Source organism: Petaurus breviceps, unplaced genomic scaffold, assembly GCF_028583685.1.
Source record: "Petaurus breviceps papuanus isolate PSGF00001 unplaced genomic scaffold, PetGlider_PUasm1.0 90845, whole genome shotgun sequence".
NCBI classification, from domain to species: domain Eukaryota; kingdom Metazoa; phylum Chordata; class Mammalia; order Diprotodontia; family Petauridae; genus Petaurus; species Petaurus breviceps.
Window position 1 is genome coordinate 3,604,944 of NW_027187359.1, and position 22,377 is coordinate 3,627,320.

The window sequence follows — 22,377 nt, forward strand, 5'->3', positions numbered from 1 at the left end:
ATATTTGTGTTATTTAGTCATTTTTAGTCATGTCCTACTCTTTATGGCTCCATTTGAGGTTTCCTTGGCAAAGATTCTAGAGTGGTTTTCCATTTCCTTCTCCAACTCATTTCATAGATGAGGAAACTGAGGCAAACAAAGTTAAGAGACTTTCCTAGGATCACACAGTTAGAAAGTGTCTAAGGCTGTATTTGAACTCAGGTTTTCCTGACTCCAGGATTGGTGCCTACATTCCCAAAGTCAGATATAGGAAATAGTGATCCAGCTAGTTTGGCTGAAAGACCAAGTTCATAAAGGAGAGCCTGGAAGGGTCAAGGTTGGAGCCAGACTGTTAAAGGCTCTCAGTGCCCAAGGAGAAGTTTGCATTTCATCCTAGAGAGAAGAGGCAGCCACTGGAGTTTTGGGGGGCAGGGAAGTGACAAGATAGTAAGACCCTTGGAATATCTTGGAACATCACTTGGATGGCTGTATGGATAATGTACAGGAGGAGGAGAGACTTAAGGCAGGGAAGAAAATTAGGAGACTATTGTAATAACTGAAATAACTAACTGAAAGGTGATAAAAGGCTGAACTGGGGTGGTGACCTGTGAGTAGAGAGAATAGATATGAATATAACTCAACAAGACTTGGCAACCGATGGGATGTGGGGGACGAAGGAAAATGAAGAGTCATGGGTGACTCAGAGCATGAGAATCTGCATGATTGGAAGGATCATGATGCCTGTGGGAGTCACAGGGCTATTAGCATGAGGGATAGGTTTTTGGGAAAAGATAGTTGGACTCTGGACACAGTGAGTTTGAAGTGCCTATGGGACATCTAATGGAAAATGTCTGTCAGGTAGCTGGTGACAGCGATCTTCTGCGGGAGGCCCTTCTTAGGTCCTCTTGCTGCTGGCACCTTCTCTTTGATCCTACCTTCTCTCTATTCTGTAGATGTTTTGTATATATATATATAGTTACTGACATGTTTTCTTTCCCATTAGAATGTGAACTCCTTGAAGGGATCATGTTTTTACTTTTCTTTGTATATCCAGATATAAAGGCACAATGAGTACCTGGCTCATAATAAGTGCTTAATAAATGCTTGTTACCTGACTAAGTGACTGATTCTGAACCAGCGAGACAGACTTAGGAGAGACTAGAACAGGAGAGAGACTAGGGCTAGAAAAACAAATCTGGGAGTCATCTATCTACACTCAGGAGGGATATCTCTGTGATATCTCCTCATCTGTCTACCTACAGGAGTTGATAATATCACTGAGAGATATAGAGGGCAAAGGGTTTTTTTTGTGTGTCATGTACCTGCTGAGAATTTTTTTTTAGTTCATAATTGAAAAAAATGACAAATTTCAGTGACAGGTTAGTGATAATAAAGATGTTTTTTTCCCCCATCCAAGTTCACATACCCCCTGAAATGTATCCATGAACCCCTAGAAAAGAACCCTTTGTATTGAGAGAGAACTAAAGAGGGTCCAAATCCAAATCCAAAGAGGGTCCTTCATGCTGCCCTTCTTTTCTTACTGACTTGAGCATTCTGGATGAATCTTTAAATTTTAAAAAGTTTAGAGTAATCCATTTATTGAAACTTTGCCTGGCTCCATTCTGCCTCAGTAAGAGACACATTCCTGAAAAGCAACTGTGAAGGCCGAAAAGCACTGGACTTGGCCCAAACCTGGCAGAGCAGGGGATTGAAAGGTACTTGTACTTAAGTACCATTGTCTATGGGTTGTACAAGGGCAGAGTGAGGGGCTACCCAGATAAACCCAGGCCTCAGATTTTCAGGGTCTAGGTTTGAGTCCTGGCTCTACTATGTGTTATTTGACCCAGGGTAAGTCTGCTTTAAATCTCAGTTTTCTCAGTTGAAAAATGGGCAATGGCAGTAACGCTTTACTCATGGAATTGTTCTAAGGAAAGCACTTTGTAAAGAGGAGAATGTTATACTAATAAAGGCTGTTACTAGACCTGTTAAAGAAAGAAAGGCAGGGTTGTTGAACTGTTTGCCCTTTTGAATTTTCCAAACCAGTGGTCTTCGTAGTACAGGTCTCTTAGAACTGCCTACGCAGCAAAGCTTTCCTGAGCCAGCAGGAACTTGCCAGCTCGGCTCAGCATCTTCCTCTGGAGAAGGCAGCTTGGACCAGGCAGTACTTTCCACCTCACCACCCTCCGCCCCCACTTCTCTATTTTGACAGGTGTGCCTAAGGGCTGTGGGCAGCAGGAATCATCGGGCTCAGCACAAACTGGGATGGGAGGCACTGTGCCTTAGTCTGCTTCCATACATAGGCAGGGGAGGGGTAATGAGGCAGTCAGAGCTGAAATGGAGAGGACTGGGATGGTCAGGGCAATTAAAGAATGGCCTTCAGGAATGTACCCAAAGCAGCATCCCTCCCCCCACCCTCCAGGACTCCTAATCCCATTTTTTCCAGGGTGTAGATTTGTAGTGCACCAAAAAAGATTGCTATATTTGAACTCAGAGACCCTGGATTCAAATCCTGACTCTGTCACTTATATTACCTTAGGCATGTTGCTGAATCACTCTGGCCTCAGTTTCCTCCTTTGGAAAATGAGAGGAAGGGACTAAATGAGTTCTAACATTCCATTCAGTTTTAAGCCTATACTTCTAAGTTCCAGAAACTGTCTCACCACTTGACAAATCATAGGATCATAGATTTAGATCTGGAAGGAACTTTGAGGCCATTGTGTTCAACCATCTTATTTTACAGATGAGGAAACTGAGACAAACATGATTAAGTGATTTACCCAGGGTCACATGGCAAGTACGTATCTGAAGCTGGATTTGAACATGTCTTCTTGACTTCAGCACCCTATCCATTGCATCACCTAGCTTCCTGAGGATTCCTAGTCTCGGACTGATGTCTCATTTGAATTTCTGTCTACTGACTAACCTCCCAGTTAGTCTATTGACACTACTACTTTTGGCAAAGTCATAGGAATTTAGGAGAAGAGTTGAAGGGCCATGTGGGAAAATCGCAATAACTTCCCTACTTACTCAGCCATTTTCACAGTAACTAGATTAATCTGATGCATTAGGAGATAACATGGGGTCTGAATTTTCATCAGCAAATTTATTTCATACCTCCTCTATCCAAGGCCCACGTTAGGCACTTCAGGAGATATAAAGCTAAGGAGGACATGCTTTCATGAAGCTGATGGTCCTCATGGGGGGAGAGAATGCTGTTGGGGACCAGAGTAACCCTGAGGCCTCATCTCATCCTGCTCTCATTCTACATGGTTGGGATGTATTCCTGCCCTGGGACTTGACTGTGGATAGAGAGCTTTGGATTTGATGTTAGAGAATGTTCCTTCTAATCCTGACTCTGCTGCTTGCATTATGTGTGACCCTGGGCTAGATTCTCAGTTTCCTCATATGTAAAATGAAATGGTTGAACTAGATGACTTTCCAGCTCTAAGTCTATGAGCCTTCAATAAGGTTTCATTGTATAACATAAGCTGCTTGAGGGCTGAGATCATTTTGGTTTTGTCTTTATGGCTCCAGCAGCTGGCACAGGGCCTGGCATGGAGCAAGAACTTATTGAATTCCTGTTGGGTTGAATCAAACAATGAGGCTCATTGCAATAATGGGGTCATAGAAGTCAACCTAGTGGTTACATCAGAGGAAAGGACATGGGCTGAAGGGTTTCTTTGTTTGAGGGGTAGGTGGTACCTGAGTTTGCCACTGGAGTGCATTTTTCCTTCCTAAGCATCTTTGAATCCTTTTGGTTTTTCAAGCCCCAAGTGGAGGCCCACTTTCTCTATGAAGACTTCTCTGACCACGCCAGCTTAGCTTCTCTCCTTTCTGTGGTCAGGGTCGGATGCTGCAGTGAAATTAGCATTGGATTTGAAGAAAATTTGAATTCAAATCATTTTATTGTGCTTAGAACGTATTGTGTTTTTTTTGCAAGTTTGTGGCAACTCTCCATCAAGCAAGTGTATCGCACCATTTTTCCAATAGCATGTGTTCATGTCATGTTTCTGTATTACGTTTTGGTAATTCTCAAAATATTTCAAACTTTTGCCATTATTATTATATCTGTTATGGTGACCTATGATCGATGATCTTTGATGTTACTATTATAATTGTTTTGGGACACCACAAACCATGCCCATGTAAGTGTAATGGGAATGTAAATTTTGAAGATCTTCCCTGCCCCTAGGCTGAAGTGCACCTGGAGCCTGGGGTGGGAGGCTTGTTTTTCAGTAGATACTTCTTGATTGGCCAGTGAGTCAATAGGGTTGTTACATTCTCTGAGCCAGGAGAAGGCTGTATAAGCCCTGATGTGTAGCTTTGTTTTGGGGGCTCACTTTGAGAAGTGTTCTGTGATTTGATCTGGATTCTGGGAAGCCGTTGTCCAGAGCCCCCTGGCTTTGAAACCCAGATGTTGAAACCCAGATGTTGATTGGGTATGGATGTAATGGTTGGACAGTTTGAAATCTGTCTACTTGATCTGTTTCTGTCTTGATAATTCTGTCTGTGTATTCTGAAGTTCGGGGTGCTGACCTCTTTCCCCTGAACTAGGTAAATGATACATGTTTGACTGATTAAAGTGGGCTTGTTAACCCATTTTGAGTTGCTTTCCTTTATCAAGGCAGATTTAGGAACCTGTGTGGGCAGCCACCCTGGGGACACTGGGGTGCTTGCTGCTACAGTAAGACAGTGGACTTAATCGATAAATGTGTATGTTCTGATTGCTCCATGGACTGGCCATTACCCCAACTCTTTCCCTCTCCTTGTGCCTTCCTATTCCCTGAGACACAACAATATTGAAGAATATTACATAAACTTAGCTGATAAAGCAGGTTTGAGAGGATATTTTTGAAAGAATTTTGAAAGAAGTTCTACTATGGGTAAAATGCTATCATCCTACAAAGAAATATCTCATGAAAGGAAGAGTCAATCAATGCAGCCAACTTCATTGTTGCCTTATTTTAAGAAATTGCCATAGCAACCCCAGCCTTCAGCAACCACCACCCTGATCAGTCAGCAGACACCAACATCAAGGCAAGACCTTCCACTTGTAAGAAGATTATGACTCACTAAAGGCTCAGATGATGGTTAGCATTTTTTAGCAATAAAGTATTTTTAATTAAGGTATGTACATTGCTTTTTCTTTTAAGACATAATACTATTGCACACTTAATAGAATACAGTATATTGAAAACACAACTTTTATATGCATTGGGAAACAAAAAAAAATCATGTGACTCGCTTTATTGCCATATTTGCTTTATTGTGGCGATCTGGAACTGAACCTGCAATGTCTCTGAGGTATGCCTGTATATGACCATGGGCAGGTCACTCGACCTCCTGAGTGTTAGTTTCCTCATCTGTAAAATGGAGAGGTTAGGATACACTCAAAAATCACTCTAGTTCTGAATTTATGATCTTCTGGAAATTATTGCCTGTACTACTCAGTTAGAACTTGCCCCATATTTTAAATACTATGAGATAACCTGTGTAAAGCACTTTGCAAAACTTGAAGTGCTATATAAATGTTATCTGATATTATTATTTTCTTTTTATCTTTGGGCATCTTTTTATGTATATGTTCACTCCCTCAGTTTGTCTTTTTCTACTGCCCACCCCCTAAACTCAGTCAAAAGACCTTCCAGGCAATGACTGCATCCTCTACCTTCATAACCCCCTGGTCAAGCACCATGTTATCCATAAAGGAGCCACTCAGTAAATGGTTGTTGATTGATGGATGAAGCAGAGTGTCCAAAAATAGAGACTCTTTAAGGGATGTGCCTTTCTTGGAGTGATTCCTTTATGTTCTATCAGAGTAGCACCTCTATGGAAGGAGGTACAGATATGAAGATGGAATTGGATGTATGGGGATGTATCTGGGGGCAATTTCTCTATGTTCCACCAGAGCAGCACCTCCCTGGAAGAGAGGTCTACACATGGATACTCTATGTGGGGTGGATGTATCTGTGTGTATTCCTCTATATTCCACCAAAATGGCATCTCCTTGGAAGAAAGGTCAGGGAGCCCATCTCCCTCAGGTAGATATTTCTTTATTGATCCAGTAATACAATGTTTTGTGATATAGGTAGATATGAGGGTTACACAACAGCAATAGGGGAAGATGCAAACCAGTTGCATATTAATTGAAACAAAGACAATGAAACTGAGGTGCCACTTCAGGCCCCTGCAAATAGCACAAGGGCTCTGTTCCAGATCAATCAGTCTGGTAGCAAAGACCCTAACCCCATCTTTCCTAAAGTCTAGGATTGTGATTCTGTGAGGATAGGTGGTTTCTTTGGTTCCCACAGCCCAGAGAGGATCTTGATCCTTTTACAAGGAATTTCTTGATACTTCTCTCCAGCAGTGCCCTCTGGAAGCTGAGGGTGGTGGAAGTCGAGGGATGGTCAGTATCTCCTTGAGAAACAAGAGGATCAAACACTGTACTCACTTGAGGGCCCTGCCCTTGATTGTTGAGTGGTGAGTCCTGCCCACTACTAGTATGATCTTGGCCCTCTTCTCTAGATTGGCTGGGGGCAATTTTTATTTCTGGATCAGGTAATAGAAAGGCACTACTTGTGGGATCACTGTAAATATATGTACAGGATGAGCAGCTGTTCAGTGTGCGTTAGGCCTCAATGGACCTAGTGTGGTGGAAGCAGGGGGTACCTGCAGCTGCCTGGTACATCCCCCATGACAACAATGAACTCTTGTTTTGGACACGAGAGGGCCAGCCTCAGGGTTGGGTGTGAAGGGGTGTGTGTGTGTGTGTGTGTGTTGAGCGGGGGTGGGGTGGGGGGGGAGGACTCTACGAATGAAGAACTATCTTCCCAAAGCACCCACACATGAGTATGTTTACCAGGACTGTCCTCTTCAGTTTGTGGTCTCTACCTCATCCCAACATCAGTGGCCGTCTCCAGTCATTTTCACCAACCTACTTTAAGCAGTTTTCAAAGACTAGAAGATACAGATCCTTATCTGTGTTAGTGAAGGGAGTTGTCTCATGGGGTGTTTCCTGCACCAATAAAATTACATTTCCAGACCCCAAACTTTTGGGAGTACTTTCAATTGCTGCATTTTCTCTCTAAAGTGAAGACACTCTTCCACATCAGTTCCTACTGGGCTGCCACATGCTCAAAGAGGAGGTGGGGAGGTAAGGGGCCTTTTAAAAAGGCCCCTTGTTTTTGGTTGAAACCAGAGATGGGGCCCTGAGGATGGCACGGGCATTTCTTTTTAATACAATCAGGAAGAGCATTTCTCCCTGAAGTTATTCCTCTAAAAGTTTCTGAGTCACTTCCAATATGGTATGGTCCAAACCAAGAAGCTTTTTTGATGGCCAAAAAGACCTACTCCCTCATGGTCTCCACAAGTAGGAAGCTCCTTTTTGTCTCCTTCCTCGACACTTCCAGGACATGGTTGGCCCTAGCCATATGGATATGATGGGGGAAAAAGAGAGAGTATTTGCCATACCAGTGATGATACTGGTTCAATACCCTTTCCTGGGTGGTCCTACTAGATTTAGGTACTGATTCCCACACAGTAATTTGCTTAATTCCCAACTGCATGGGCACCCCCAGACCCATCTGCCCCTCCTTATAGCCTGCACTTTCACCCTCCAAACACTAGTCCAGTTAGTTAGTTCCTGTTCAGTGGAGAAAGGCTTTATGGGAAAGAATAGTGGGAACAGAGTTGCTGCTTCTTTATCATCAATCACAACCACAATTATTCTCATGATCATGACCACCACAACCACCATAATCATCGTCCCCATCCCCATCTTCCCCCTAAGAACAAAAAGTTTAGTCCCATTAATTTGGCATTGAGGACTATGGCAGCAGCCTTTGGGGGTAAGGATGGGTAGGGTTCTAGCATACCCATTGGGACTAGCCAAAGCAGCAAGCAGGAAGTCCTTTGAAAGCTGGAAATGGACAGGTCAGATCCAGGAGGAATCCTAGTGGAGATGAAGGAAGCATAGTTGTCTTTGGGGAGATGCTTCTTCCTTGATGGGGACCTGGGTTGATTTGGGCAGTCCCTTTCCCCAGAACTTTTGTGTGGCAGCATTTCTAGGAATTAGACTCTGTTCAGTAGGGACTCTGGTTTCCTGGTAGCCCTGGAGGCCCAGGAAGACCTGGGGGACCCTGTATGCCAGGCTCACCCTTTGGACCCATGGGCCCAACCTGGCCTGGTGACCCTGTCTTCCCAGCAATCCCTGGCTTGCCCTGGGGTCCTGGTGGACCTGGAGAACCTGGGGGTCCCTCTGGCCCCTGGGGTCCCACATCACCCTTGGGGCCTGGCTGCCCTTTTAGTCCTGCTGATCCAAAGCTGCCTTTAGATCCTTTAAGGCCTGGGAAACCTTTGAGGCCACTGGGTCCCCTTTCACCTGCTGGCCCTGCTTTACCGGGCTGACCCTGAGGGCCCTGGGGTCCAGGTGGGCCCATAGTGCCATTGTCTCCTTTGGGACCCCTGCTCCCATAGGGTCCCTTTGTGCCCACATCGCCTTTGAGTCCTCTTGGTCCTGGGGGTCCAGGGATGCCTAGGATTGGAAGAAAATGGGAGGTCAAGACATCATACTTTGCTTAATATTGTAAAGAACATAGAATGTGACATCTAGAAGAGAACTTGGAGATCATGTAGTCCAACTGTCTCATTTTACAGATGAGGAACCTGAGGCCCAGAATGGTGAGGGTTTACCCAACTGTGCTGGTACCCCAGCTATCATCCTGCCATGCTAGCCTGTTGCTCCCGCTATTGACACTGATTGTTCTTCCACCCTTCTCTGATGCAGACCTTTGCCTCTAGCTCCCATTCTGGAATTGTGCTCACCTGATTGGTGAGAGTTCACCATATGATCGCAGCCTCATACTTAATTCCACTATACCACACCTATCTTCCCGCTAGGCCACCTCCTCTCCCCTCTGCTCTCAGGTCCACCTTTAGCTTTGTGAACACGAAACAAGTCAACAATCCATCATTCTTGGAAAGGGAGTATCAATTGATTGAGTTATGAGGCTACTTACTATCCCTGTGACTTCCCAAACCAAAATACCCCTCCCGGCTACCACTTCCCTATACATGCTGTTTTCTCCTGTTAGAGTATATGCTTCTTGAGGGCAGGAGTTCTTTGCTTTTGTCTTTGTATCCCCAGTGTATAGAACTGTGCCCAGCACATGGTAAGAACTTAGCAAATGTCAGGAAAGACTAACATGAACTGAGCAGAACAAGGAAAACATTGCACACAGTAACATAGTATCATACAACAAGCAACTGTGAAGGCTTAGCTGTTCTCAGCAATACAACAATCCAAGACAATCACAAAGAACTCGTGGTGAAAAATGCATCCACCTCTAGAGAAAGAACTCGTGTTGTCTGAATACAGATTGAAGCATGCTATTCTCCACTTTCTTTCTTTTTCTTTTTTTTTGTTTGAATCTTCTTGCACAAAATGACTAATATGGAAATGTTTTATGTGATTACACATGTATAGCCTTTTTTATTGATTGATTTTATTGATTGCTTACTGTCTCAGGGAGGGGGAGGGGAAGAAGGGAGGGAGGGATAGAATTTGAAACTCAAAACTTAAAAAAAAAAGATGGTAAAAATTGTACATGGCAAGCAATCTGATATATTTCCACATTAGTTATGTTGTGAAAGAAGAATCAGAACAAAAGGGAAAAACCATGAGAAAGAAAGAAAATAGAGAGAAAATAGTATGCTTTGATCTGCATTCAGACTCCATAGTTCTTTCTCTGGATGTGGATAGCATTTCCATTATGAGTCTTTTGTAATTATGTTAGATCATTGTATTGCTGAAAAGATTTAAGTCTATTAAAATTGATCATCACACAGTGTTACTGTTACTGTGTACAACATTCTCCTGGTTCTGCTCACTTCACTCAGCATCCGTTCATGTAAGTTTTTCCAGGTTTTTCTGAAATCTGCCTGCTCCTCATTTCTTATAGCACAATAGTATTCCATTACATTCATATACCACAACTTGTTCAGTCATTCCCCAACTGATGGGCATCCCTTCAATTTCCAATTCTTTTCCACCACAAAAAGAGTTGTCATAAATATTTTTGGGCATATGGGTCCTTTCCCTTTTTTTTTTATGATCTCTTTGGGATATAGACCTAGTAGTGGTATTGCTGGATCAAAGGGTATGCACAGTTTTATTGCTCTTTGGGCATAGTTCCAAATTGCTCTCCAGAATGGTTGGATCAGTTCACAACTCCACCAATAATACATCATTATTCCAATTTTCTCACATCTTCTCCAACATTTATTATTTTCATGTTTTGTCTCTCCTGTATTGCACTCTAGATCCTCTGACTCCAAAATCTAATGCCCTTTTTATGACTTCAGGTCTCCTTGGAAACTTCCCCTGCCCATCCCAATGCTCTGAAGGTTCTTCCTTGCTTGAACTCCCTTAGAGCTCATCTCTCTGATTCTCATGGCTCTTAGCCTAGCTCCCCTTGTAACATCAGTAATATTTTTGTGTTTATGCTCTTTCTCGCCAGTTAGCGTGGGATAAGTCTTCTGTCCTGTACTCCTTGTGCTCCAGAGCTTAGTGCGATGGCCCATGGATATTTTTAAAAACTTGGACCTATAATTTTACTGATATATGGGGGCTTGCAGTGAGGACTCTCTCTCTACCAATGCATACTCAGTTAACAAGTATTTGTTAAATACTTCCCATGTTCCAGGCACTGTGCTAAGTGCTAAGGATACAAAAGGGACAAAAGACAATCCCTGCCCTCTAGGAACTTATGATCTAATGAGGGAGACAACAAGCAGACAAATAGGTAACAGAAAAGCTATAATTATATACACACACACACATATAAACATATATAATTAGGAAATAATTAATTATGGCATGGAAGGCACTAGAATTTGGAGGAGCTGGGAAAGGTTTTCTGTAGAAGGCAAGATTTTAGTTAGAACTTAAAGGAAGCCAGGGAAGCCAACAGGCAGAGAGTAGGAAGGAGAACATATATCAGTCATAGGGGACAACTAGAGAAAATACCCAGAGGGGAGGGATGGAATGTTTTATTTGTTGAATCAGGAGGCGGATGTGGCTGGATTGAAGAGAAAGTGGCAGGGATTAAGGTGTAAGGAGACTGGAAAGGTAGAAGGGGCCTAGGTTATGAAGGGCTTTGAAGGCCAGGTTCACTCTCCCTTCTCATGTATGCTTTGTAACAGAATTATAGACGAGTAGAGCTAGAAGATTCTAGTCAGTTCTCCTCATTTTACATATGGAAAGAGGTCCAGAGAGGTGACACATGTAGGTAGTAGCAAAACTAGGATTCAAACCCAGGTCCTTTAACTGTAGACTCAAAGCTCTGGCCATGATGTGACATTGCTACTTACAGAGCCTTAGTTTTCAGGGAGAAGGGCCCCCTGGGAACTCTGAACAGTTTTAAGTTCCCTGGGATTTACTGTAAGGTAGCCTAGTCCCCACCAGAGCCCTTCCCATCTCACCCCATAATTCCTCTGATTTTTCAGATTCTAGCAACACTCTCTCTAACCCCACCCTTCATCCTTCCTCCAGCCTTATCCTCCTTCCCCCACACTCCCATCACCTCTTCTGGAGTGATTTGTTCTAAGTGGAACAGAGAGGCTGTAAGTGTTGCTCTGTTATGATCTAAACCAGGACTCAGAGCCCAGTCTCTACCCATCGAGAGCCAACCAAAACTTCAGGCTCCGGTTTCTTGCCACCTCCATTCCTAGCCTTCCCCGCCCAGCCTCTCCCCCTCCACTAGAAGATGTTGTCATGTATTGACTCACTCAGACATATCAATAACAGAGAATAGAATTCCCTGTGTGCTTCTAGGTTGTTTGGGGGAGAGAGGCTGAGGAGGGCAGCTGTGTGACTTTTGAAATGCCAATAGCCCAAGAAGATTTGCCCTGGTGCATTTTCCATTATACTCCCCTTCCCCCCCATAGTGGGAGAGCAGCAAAAACAACATAGGTTCCCTGAAGCACTGCCCAAGGGCCATGCCTTTGGGGCTAGAGTTGTTTGTAACCTGGCTCTGCTCAAGTTTGCCAAAACATAAGCATCATTTTAGGCCTGGAGCATTGGCCTGGTGAGTGTGGTGGAAGGGACACTGGGATTAGAAGTCAGAAGGACTCCTGGAGCCTACTTCTGATTCTTTTGTCAACTACTGCATCTACCACCAGATGTGGGCCTCATTTTCCTATCTATAACATGGTGGGGTTGGTTCAGAGGAAGATGGAAACACTCATTTGAATGAATGCAGAGTGAAGTAAGGAGAACCAAGAAAACAATATAGTAACACTGACTACAAAACAAAGCAAAAGGGAAGAATGAGAAAACAAAACTAATCCTGTATCATTATAACACCCACAGTAGATATTAGAATACATACAACCTAGAACCCAGGGCTCCACCAGGTCCCTGGCTCCTATCCTGGGGCCTTGACCTAACAGGGGCAATTTTCTTTCTTTAATTTTCATCTCTTGAATTATTAATGAGTTTGAGCATTATTTTAAGGGATAACTGATAATTTTTGCCCTTTTGAAATTATTCACATCCTTTGCCCTTTTTATTCATTGTATAGTGCCATACTCATTCTTTTATATATATACACACACACACACACATACATTCATTTTGGTGATGAAACATTTGATTTTTCTACCTCCTACCTTCCTCTACCTAATGAAAAAAGAAAATAATCATGATGATAATATAAGACTTTAAGGTTTGCAAAGCACTTTACAAATATCTCAATTTGATCCCCACAACACCCCTGGGAGGCAGGTATTATTAAGTACCCCCTTTTTATAGATGAGAAAACTGAGGAAGACAGAGGTTAAATGATAGAAAGAAAACATATGTCTCCTGCATATTCATCCATCATCTCTCTCTCTCAGGAGGTGGCTAAAATTCTTCATCACTGATCTCTGGAATCCTTCTTGATCACTTAATTGGTCAGAGTTCTCAAATCTTTCAGATTTTTTAACAATACTCTTTCTCTTGTTTACTTTACCAGTAGGTATGAAAGTCTCCTACTGAGCAAGAGAATAAAAAGATCCCATTTATTTTCTTGCTTTTTTTTTTGGAGGGCAACTGGGGTTGTGACTTGCCCAAGGTCACACGGCTTAGTAAGTGTGTCAAGTGTCTGAGGCCAGATTTGAACTCAGGTCCTCCTGACTCCAGAATAGATTCTATTCACTGCACCACCTAGCCACCCCATCCCATTTATTTTCAACAAAAAATGTTTTTGTTTTATGTTTTCATAGCTTGTATTTTTATAGACCTATCCCACTTAACATTATTAATCAATTTTACAAAAACATGATGTTAAGCCAAAATATCGTCCAGGACACTTAGTTGCAAAAGGGGCAATATTATAAATGTCCTAATTGGCTTCATTGGCCAAGTGATGTTATGCCAATATTTGATGACTCTGCAATAGGTTTTGGTTATAAAGCATTAACAATGTTGTTACAAGGCCAAGTGGTGCAGGCTAATTCAGGGTGTGCCTGCCTGGGTCCTTGGAGGTTTCCAAAGTACTTTCACTTACTGCTTCGAATTTGTAGAAAGTAACAGAACCAGGACTAGAAGCCAGATCTCCTGACTCCAAAATCAGAATGTTTTTCATTATACACCCTGCCTTTATGTGAAATGCCCTTCCCAACAACTAGGGTGATGCTCTGCACCCAGGAGGAGCTTCAGAAATGTTAATTTTAATAATAATTATAAATAATGATGATAATAACAATAATTTGTAAAATGTCTATTGTGGAACTCACTACTTCCCAGTTGTTTTCAAGCCACAACACTGCACCAAGCACACAGAGAGGAGAGGGGTATGCAGCAATGTAGGGGCAGCCCAACCTTACCTCTCAACAGGTTCTAAATCTTTACTAGCTGTGTGACGCTGGGCCAGCCCAGCAGCTTCTCTCAATCTCGGTTTACACATCCATAAAGTGGGGACAACAATAGCACCTACCTCACAAGATTGTTGTGAGAGAACCAAATGAATTAATATAGATAAAGTTATTTTCAAGCCTTAAAGCAGGGGCAGCTAGGTGGCCAGAGAATATAGTGCCAGCTCTGGAGTTAGGAGGACCTGAGTTCAAATGTGATCTCAGACATCTGACACTTAATTAGCTGTGTGACCTTGGGCAATTCACTTAACCCCAATTGCCCTGCCTTCCCCCATCTAAAAAAAACAACACAACACCTTTTTTTTTTTTTTTTTGGAGGTGGGAGGGTAGGGCAATTGGGGTTAAATGACTTGCCTAAGGTCATAGGGCTAATTTTTGTGTTAAGTGGTTGAGGCTGGATTTGAACTTAGGCCCTCTTGACTTCAGGGCCAGTGCTCTATTCACTGCATCACCTAGCCACCCCAACAACACAATACCTTAAAGCACTGTGTAAATGGGAGTTATTAGGCAGAGAGGAGATTCTTTTCATTGGCGCAGGAACTTAGAGGCGAATCTTTTCAACATTTAATCATGTAATCACAGTCCCCTTATAGTGTCATAAGGACTTCTTGGAGCCTAAAACCAGTTGCTCAGTTTATTTGTGAAACTTCAGCACCTTTGTTATAAGCAGATTAAGGTTGGTTTTAAATGTCTGCAAGTATTTTTGAAGTAGAGTCAGTTCTCCTTGCAGCCTGTTTCTATGTGTGTTTGAAACAGTTTGGGGCTTTGGGGCTAGAGGTGCCCTCCCAGCTCTAAACGTCTGTCACTCTGATGCTGTGAAGTCACTCTTATTTTCCCAGGTGGCTGCTTTCTGATCTCGATAACCCTGTTTATTTACTTGTACAAACTCTAGTGAAAGGACTTTCTCTTTGCAGCAGCAGTGAGGCTCTCAGCTATAGTATAGACTCTGCAGGTGCCAGTTCTTTTCATGCCTACCTGTCTTACTGCAGGAAAACACACTCATCTTCTGTGGCCGTTGTTGCTATTCAGGGCTGTGGAGGCAGAGGATAAGGTCTTGCCTACTCAGAGCATGGTGAAGACAGATTGTAAAGATTAAGGTGGAAACCTCCACTGCTTGCTGGTTGACTGAGGTAACTCAGCCTCTACCTGAAGAAGGTTATTTCAGAGCTCTCTAGCAGCTAGATGGTGTAGTGGAGAGAGCATTAAGTTTGGAATCAGAAAGACTCATCTTCTTGAGTTCAAATACAGCCTCAGACACTTTACTAGCTATGTGACCCAGTGAAAGTCACTTAACCCTGTTTGCCTCAGTTCCTCATCTGTAAAATGAACAGGAGAAGGAAAGGGCAAACTGCTTCAGTATCTTTGCCCAGAAAACCCCAACTGGGGTCACAAAGAGTTGAAGATGATTGAAATGACTGATCAACAACAAAAGTTCTGGAGAGAAGCTCTTTGAAGTATTCCCTGCCCAAGAGGCTCTCTGTCCTTACAGTATCTGGTAATGCACACCTCCTGTATTTGGTGTTAAAGATTCTATATATTTTTCTCCAAGAATGAGGCAGCTGCCACTGACCCAGAGTAGTGGTGTCCTATCTTCTGTGTACGTGGAAAGATGGAATACTCTCATATGGTTGTACTGATCTATGTATAATGTTCAGAACTGGAAGGAATTAGACCTTAATTTTATGGGTTAGTTGAGCCACTAGTGGGTCAGTGGCCTAGGGTGAAAGCTGAAAAATCATTCTCTATACCCTTGTCTCAGATACTGTGTTCTGAATTTCCTGCCCTTACTAACCAGTAGAAAGGTTATGGTAGAATTCATAGGTTCCCAAAGTGGGTGATACCGCCCCCTGCAGGGTGCTGGAACTATTGGGGGGGTGGGAGTGGGGGTGGTAGTAGCCTCAGGTAGAGTTTGGGGATGTTGAATAAAAATGAGGGGGTGGTAAAAGCATAAGGAAAGAAGATAAGATAATTTTGAAAAACCATTTGTACATGTTTCATCTGCTATGTAACAGAGTTAAAGTTGTAGTGATTACATTATTTTCCAAATAAATACACAAAATACAAGTTATAACTGATCAGTGGTTAAGTCCTCCAACAGGTCTTAACAAGCAAGTGTTGGCAGTCAAGCATGTTGCACGTAGTTGGGAAGTCCACTGCACGTTGGCAGGAATATGTGCGTATAATGACTTGTCTACAATATGATACTATATGGTTACATGATGCAAAATTGCATAATCAAAATTTCAATGCTAGAAAACCTATGAACTTACAATAAATTAGTAAATTTAAGATGTGTCATTTTTAAAAAGTATGTATTTTTTTGAAATGATACAAATTAAAAAAAAAAGTTAAAGGGTTAAAGAAAGTAGATTTCCAGGGAGATGCTATGTAATTTTTTAAAGGCCAAATAAGCTTGGCAACCTTTGTGTTTTAGTTAGAAAACTGGACTTGAAGCCACAAGAACCTCTTTTGATACCAGCTGAGTGTGTGACCCTGGAAAAGTCACTTGACTTCTCAATTCTCTAGACCAGAGGTATCAAAGATGCAGTCCAACCTTCTCCTTAGAGTAGCCCCAATCAGATTAAGATATAGTTGGGAAATACTTAACAAAATAAATAAAAATACAATAGAATATATGCAATATTAACATGTGTTTTTCTAAATTAGTATTTGGCAGCAGGTATTCTTCCACTCTGCCATCTTGGCTCTGCCCCCCCCCCCCCCCCCCCCCCCCCAGCAGCAGGTATTCTTATGTACAGTTTAGTGGTCATTTCTATTTGAGTTTGACATCACTGCTCGAGACAACTCTCTAAGACAAGTTAGAGCAGAGGTGTGAACTGCACTGGTGGAGAGAGTTTTCTCACCTGGGAGTCTCCTATGACAATGAAATCCCAGGTCCAGGCCCTCTACCAATCCCTACTCAACTCCAGCAGGAGATGCTGGAGAAAATACCTTTTGAAATTTTGGCTTCAGACTTCAGAAACTGGCCCTGACCTCTTTTCTCTGCCTGCCTCATTATACATGACTCCCTTTCCTGTACTCTGTGGTTTTCTCTTTATTCCTCATACATTGTACCCCATCACCCATCTCTGTGCTCCACATTGTGGCCATTACCATGGCCTGGAATGGGGTCTTCTTACCTCTTTCTCACTGAATTTTTCTCTTCCTTCAAGAAGCAGCTCAAACACAATTGTCTACATGCAGCCCTTCTTGATCTCCCCAACTGCTGGCACCCTCTCCTCCTAACTGCTTTGTGTTTATTCACCCTACATACATATGCTGTACACATATATGTACACGATGTCTTCTCCCTGTGGAATGTAAGTTCCTTAAGAATAGGAATTGCTTCATTCTATGTATTTGTGCCCCCAGTCATTAGCACAGTTCCTGGTATCTAGTAGGTGCTTAATTAATACTTGTTCATTGCTTGACAGGAGTTAGAATGTGTCAATGTGTATACTAGTTTGAGGAATTCAGATTGAATCTTGTAATCAGGGAAACATCATGGAAGGTTTTTGAGCCCAAGAGTGATAAAGGACCTTAGAGGTTGTCCATTGAGAGAGTGAGGGCTGTGGCAATGAAGACAATATAATACTTGAAAATGCTAGAAAAATACACCTTACTCAGGGTACCCTTAAACCCTGATAGAGGGAATGTGCCTAAGCTCTGAGGAACCAATGCCACAGTGCTGGGGAAAAGGGTAGGAGAATGATCTCAGGGACTATGTAAGTCTCACACTTACAGTAGCTGCTGCCAGTATAATTGTTCCCTTATTCCCCCCTCAGAAACATCCCCCTCCCCACCAACGGTCGGACGCACTCTGCCTATCTTGGGCATTATACTTACTGTCCTTGATAATACCTGGAAGGAAAAAGGAGCTCATGTTCTCTCTTTCTTTGGAATGTATATGGGGCCAATTTTAAAGTTTCTTTCTCAGCTCAGGAGATGTCCTTCTCTGACACTCCATATGCCAGCCATGAAGCGTAGCATTCTAGGACATTGTAGCAGAAAACCCTGGGTTTAAGTCAGCATTTCTAGCAATTTGTGACTAGCTGGACCTCAGGGAGGAAGTTCCCAGCTATAATTAAGCTGGTAGAAAGACGAGTTAGGAATGTGACTAGAAGTTGATCATTCACCATAGCTCGAAACCCCTCATGGAGCCTTTCTTACCACAGAAACCCCAATTGTTTCCAAATGATAGGGAACAGGCATCAAGTCAGGAAGGGGAGGGAGGGATTAAGGCTAACATTAGCTCACCAGTTCTGGGAAAAAGGGGAAAAGGAGGATTTCTGGGGGGTATCAACAGGGCATAAGGGAATTCAGAGCACAGAAGTGAAGGGTGCCATCAGGAGTTACCAAGGTCAGGAGGCAGGGAAAGAAGTGAACAGAAAACACATGAGTCCTAGCAGGCCCCTTAATTACCAAGGAAGAGTCAGGAAGTCAGAAGTTATAATTAAGTAATTCATGCCCATTAAGTTCAGTCCACAAATGACTTCAAGTCTGGGAAAAGTGGGTGGTCTATATGGCTGAAACTAGGGGGTGGGAGGTTAGGCAGGGGCTGCTCTGAGCCCCAAGCCCTCCAGGCTGCTGGGACAGAGATTACAAGGCCAGGGAACACTAGTGGCACATACAGGAAATGAACATCAAGGCAGAGACTCTTGGATGGTGTGGACTAGGGGAAAGAGAGTGGAGCCAGTAGATCTACTTCTGGCTTTGCCAGTGACTAGTAGAGACCTTGGTCAAGTCACGTTACTGTCCTTAAAGCACGTTATAGTCCATCCAAACTGGCCTTCTTGCTCTTCCTCACACATGACACCGGATTTTTCACTTCCGTGCCTTTTTATAGACCTCTGCACCAATTCCCAGCCCCTTTCCATGTCTGGCTTCAATGCCACCTCCTAGACGAAGCCTATCCTGATCCTCCCAGATATTAGTGTCTCACCCTTTCAAACTGCCTTTTGTTTATTTTGTATTTATTTATATGTGAACATGTTGTTTTCCCTGATAAAGTATAAGCTCCTTGAAAAGAAGAACTGATTTGTTTTTTTCTATACCCATTGGCTGATAATCAGATTTCACATGGAGGTCCCAGGGCGAGGAATTCCAGGAGCTTTGGTTCAATGGAAATAGTTTGATTGGTTTTGGAGTTCAGATCCTTCCTCTGTCTGTTACCTTCATGACCCTGGACAAATCACTTCATCCCTCTGGGACTTGGTTTCTTCATCTGTAAAATGAAGGGTGAAGGGGTTGACCTTGTTGTCTGAGGTCATTCCCCACTCTAAGTCACAGTATGATTTTAGAAGTGCTCTCAGGCCCTTTCTTGATGAGGGAATGCAATGGATGGAATCTTTGTACTTTAAGGGGACCCTATCAGCTGACATGGAGGAAAGGAAGAAGACCTTGTATCCCATTCCATTTGGGGTCTTTCAGTTAGTCTTTTTCAGTAAAAATATTTTCTGTGGATTATATTTAAAGTTCACCCATATTTTTCAACTATAGAGTTGCAGTTTTTCCCAAAGAAGAACAGTATTCATATTTACTTGGACCTCTGCTTTCCTGCCCTTATACAAACATAGAAGTTGCATTTTCAAAGATTTATGCACATATATAAGTCACTTCTACCACAGTGTGAAAGTTCTAGTTGCATAAAAGTCAACAGAATTTGAGGGGAGTTTTCTTTATTTTTTTCTGTGAGCCCAGGATGTAAGATTAAAAGCAATAACAACGGGATTTTGAAGGACAGATTTTGTATTTACCTCAGTCTGGTTTCACTCTATCCTCTGTTTATATAGACTCCGAGTTTTTCCTTTTTGTTATGGAATAATAAAAAAAAAATTAAAGGGCCTGAATATGAATGGAATTTGTGTGAATTTATGACTGGTAGCAACCTCCCAATTTCAAAAAGGTGCCCAAGTGTCTTTAGCAGAATTTTTGTTTGCTTTCTACTTCATAGTTGCAAAAATGCAACACTAGGCAAAGTGGTTGAACATGTCCCTTTAATAATTTCCACCCCTCCTCAATTCCTCGTATACCCCTCATTCCATTTGGTTATGATGCTGCTGAAATAACACAGGAATTCAGGGGTGAAATGTCTAGAGGTAAATAAAGAGAATCAAGGAGAAAGAAAAGTATTTTAGGTTGACTATTATAGTGGACAATTGGAAGCATAGATGTCCAAGATGTCTACTTCCTTTTCTCTTTCCAGCAAGTATCTAAGGCTGGAATTCTCAGTATGATTGGGCACAGATGTCTGGTCCCTCACGTGTAAACTTCTGGAAATGAAATGATCAGAGCTTAATTGTCACTATTTATTTCACTTAGAGCCAAGGTACTGCCAAGCTTTGTAATTCCCTGGTTTAATGATGTAAGTTAGCTAAGAATGCTCCATCTAGCAGCTAGATGACAGATTCTTGTGTTTCTGTATCTGCATACAATCAGAATGGATTCTTGTCTTTTTATTATAAAGATAGGATGACAGAGAATGAGTCATATTAAGAGTGGACAGACTTAAGTTCTTAGCTAACAATTGCCTACCAGATCACTATCAGTCCCCTTACAGTTCTTAAAACATGTACACAGGTCCAACTTTGAACCTTGGTTCACACTGATTTTGCTACCTGGAATGTCTTCCCCTGCCTCTAGAGAGGCACCATGAAATAATCATTTGAGAAACTGGACTGCGTCAGGAAGACTTCAAAACCTGCCTCAGGTACTTACTAGCTGTATAACCCAGGGCAAAGCACTTAACCCCTCTGTGTCTCAGTTTCCCCACTAGTAAAATAAGAGGTTGGTCTAGATTAGAGGTGTCAAATATACAGCCCACATTGTGGCCTGATACATATTAAAGTGTAATTGGAAAATACTTAACAAAATAAATAAAAATACAATAAAACATAGATAATACATTTTAAAACCCAAGTCAACACACAGCCTGTTATGTGTGGATTAGTGGCTCCCCTTTCTGTCTGAGTTGGACCCTAGTAGTCTAGGTGACCTCTAGAGGCAGCTAGGTGGTGCAGAGAGAAGACTGCTAGACTTGGAGTCAACAAGAGTAGGGACTTTGAGATCCTCATTTAATCTCTTTGGGCCTCAGGCTCCTCAATGGTATATAAAAAGAGTGAGGGGGAATCCCTAATTTTCTAGACTGTGGCACCTCCCTTGGGTCTGGGCATGAACTCTGCCATCAATACAATCTCCTTGGCATGGGGTCCAATCAGGAGTTGTTATATCACACCAGCCAGAACACATATCCAGCTCCATGGGAGGTGTAACAATGACTTCATGGCCTCAGACACTTGCTCACTGTGTGACCCTTCTTTCCTGGTTCTGTTTCTATTTGCCTGATTGCTTCTTTTCAGTCTTCTTTGATGATTCATCATTCATATCATACTCCCTGACTCTGGAGGTTCTCTAAGAATCTATCCCAATTCCACTTCTCTTATCCCTCTACCTTGTTCTCTCAATAACCTCCTTGGTCCCCATGAGTTTCTCTCTCTCTCTCTCTCTCTCTCTCTCTCTCTCTCTCCCCCCCCCTCCCTCTCCCTCTCTCTCTCTCTCTCTCTCTCTCTCTCTCTCTCTCTCTCTCTCTCTCTCTCCCCCCCCTCATGTACACACAACATCTACCTCCCCTCTGCCTCAAGCTTCAGACCTACATCACCATTTACCTATTTCACATTTCAAATTGGATGTCTGCAAAATTCTTTAACTCAATATATCCAAGATTCATCTCATTAGCTTTCTCCCTAAATCCTATCCTCTTCTGAAAATTCCATATTTCTCTCAAAAGCATCACCATCCTTCCAGTCTCCCAAGTGTATAACCTTAGCATTATCCTCAACTCCTCTTTCTCTCTGACCCCAATTATTCAATTAGCCATCAAATCTTGCCATTTTGACCTCTACAACATTTCTTAAACCCAAAATAAAAACCCTTTCTCTCTATTCACAAAGCCACCACCTTAGTTCAAACCCTCATCTTCTCTTAGCCATATTATTGCAATAGTCTCCTAATTGGTATTCCAGCCTCAAATTTCTTACCATGACAGTCCATCCTATGTGAAGAAGCTGAAGTAATTTTCCTTAAATGCAGATCAAACCATCTGAATTCCCTACTCAGTCAACTCCAGTGGGTTTCCATCACCTCTTGGGTATAATATAAACTCTTCTTTCAAAGCTCTTCCCTGTTTGGCCTGACTCGATCTTTCCAGCCTGATCGAACTTTGCTCCCTCTCCCACAGTCTATGATCCAACAAGCCGGTCTTTTCTCTAATCTTCCATCTCCTGGGCTTTTCCCTGCTTGTCACTGATGCTTGGAATGTACTCCTTCCTCTCCACCTCATAGGATCACTCTGTTCCTTTAAGGGACAATTCAAACAGTATCTTCTACACTCAGCTTTTTGATTCCCCCATCTGCTAGTGCCCTCCCTCCCAAACCACCTTATATTAACTACTTTGTGTGTGTGTGGGGTACACATACATATTT

The 22,377-nt window shown here is 42.6% G+C and overlaps 1 protein-coding gene across 9 annotated transcripts in view; it reads right to left on the reverse strand.

The window, feature by feature from the left end:
* Positions 1 to 5,076: 5,076 nt before the first annotated feature.
* Positions 5,077 to 22,377, reverse strand: part of SCARA3 (scavenger receptor class A member 3) — a 65,358-nt gene continuing 48,057 nt past the window's right edge. For 8 of the 9 annotated variants that reach the window (XM_069071941.1, XM_069071937.1, XM_069071939.1 and 5 more), the window contains one exon: positions 5,077 to 8,512. In XM_069071941.1, the coding sequence (XP_068928042.1) occupies positions 8,061 to 8,512 (452 nt within the window). In that variant the 3' untranslated portion in view covers positions 5,077 to 8,060. Of the gene's footprint in view, positions 8,513 to 17,851; positions 19,121 to 22,377 lie in introns of those variants that run through there. The other variant, XM_069071942.1, reaches the window with a different exon arrangement.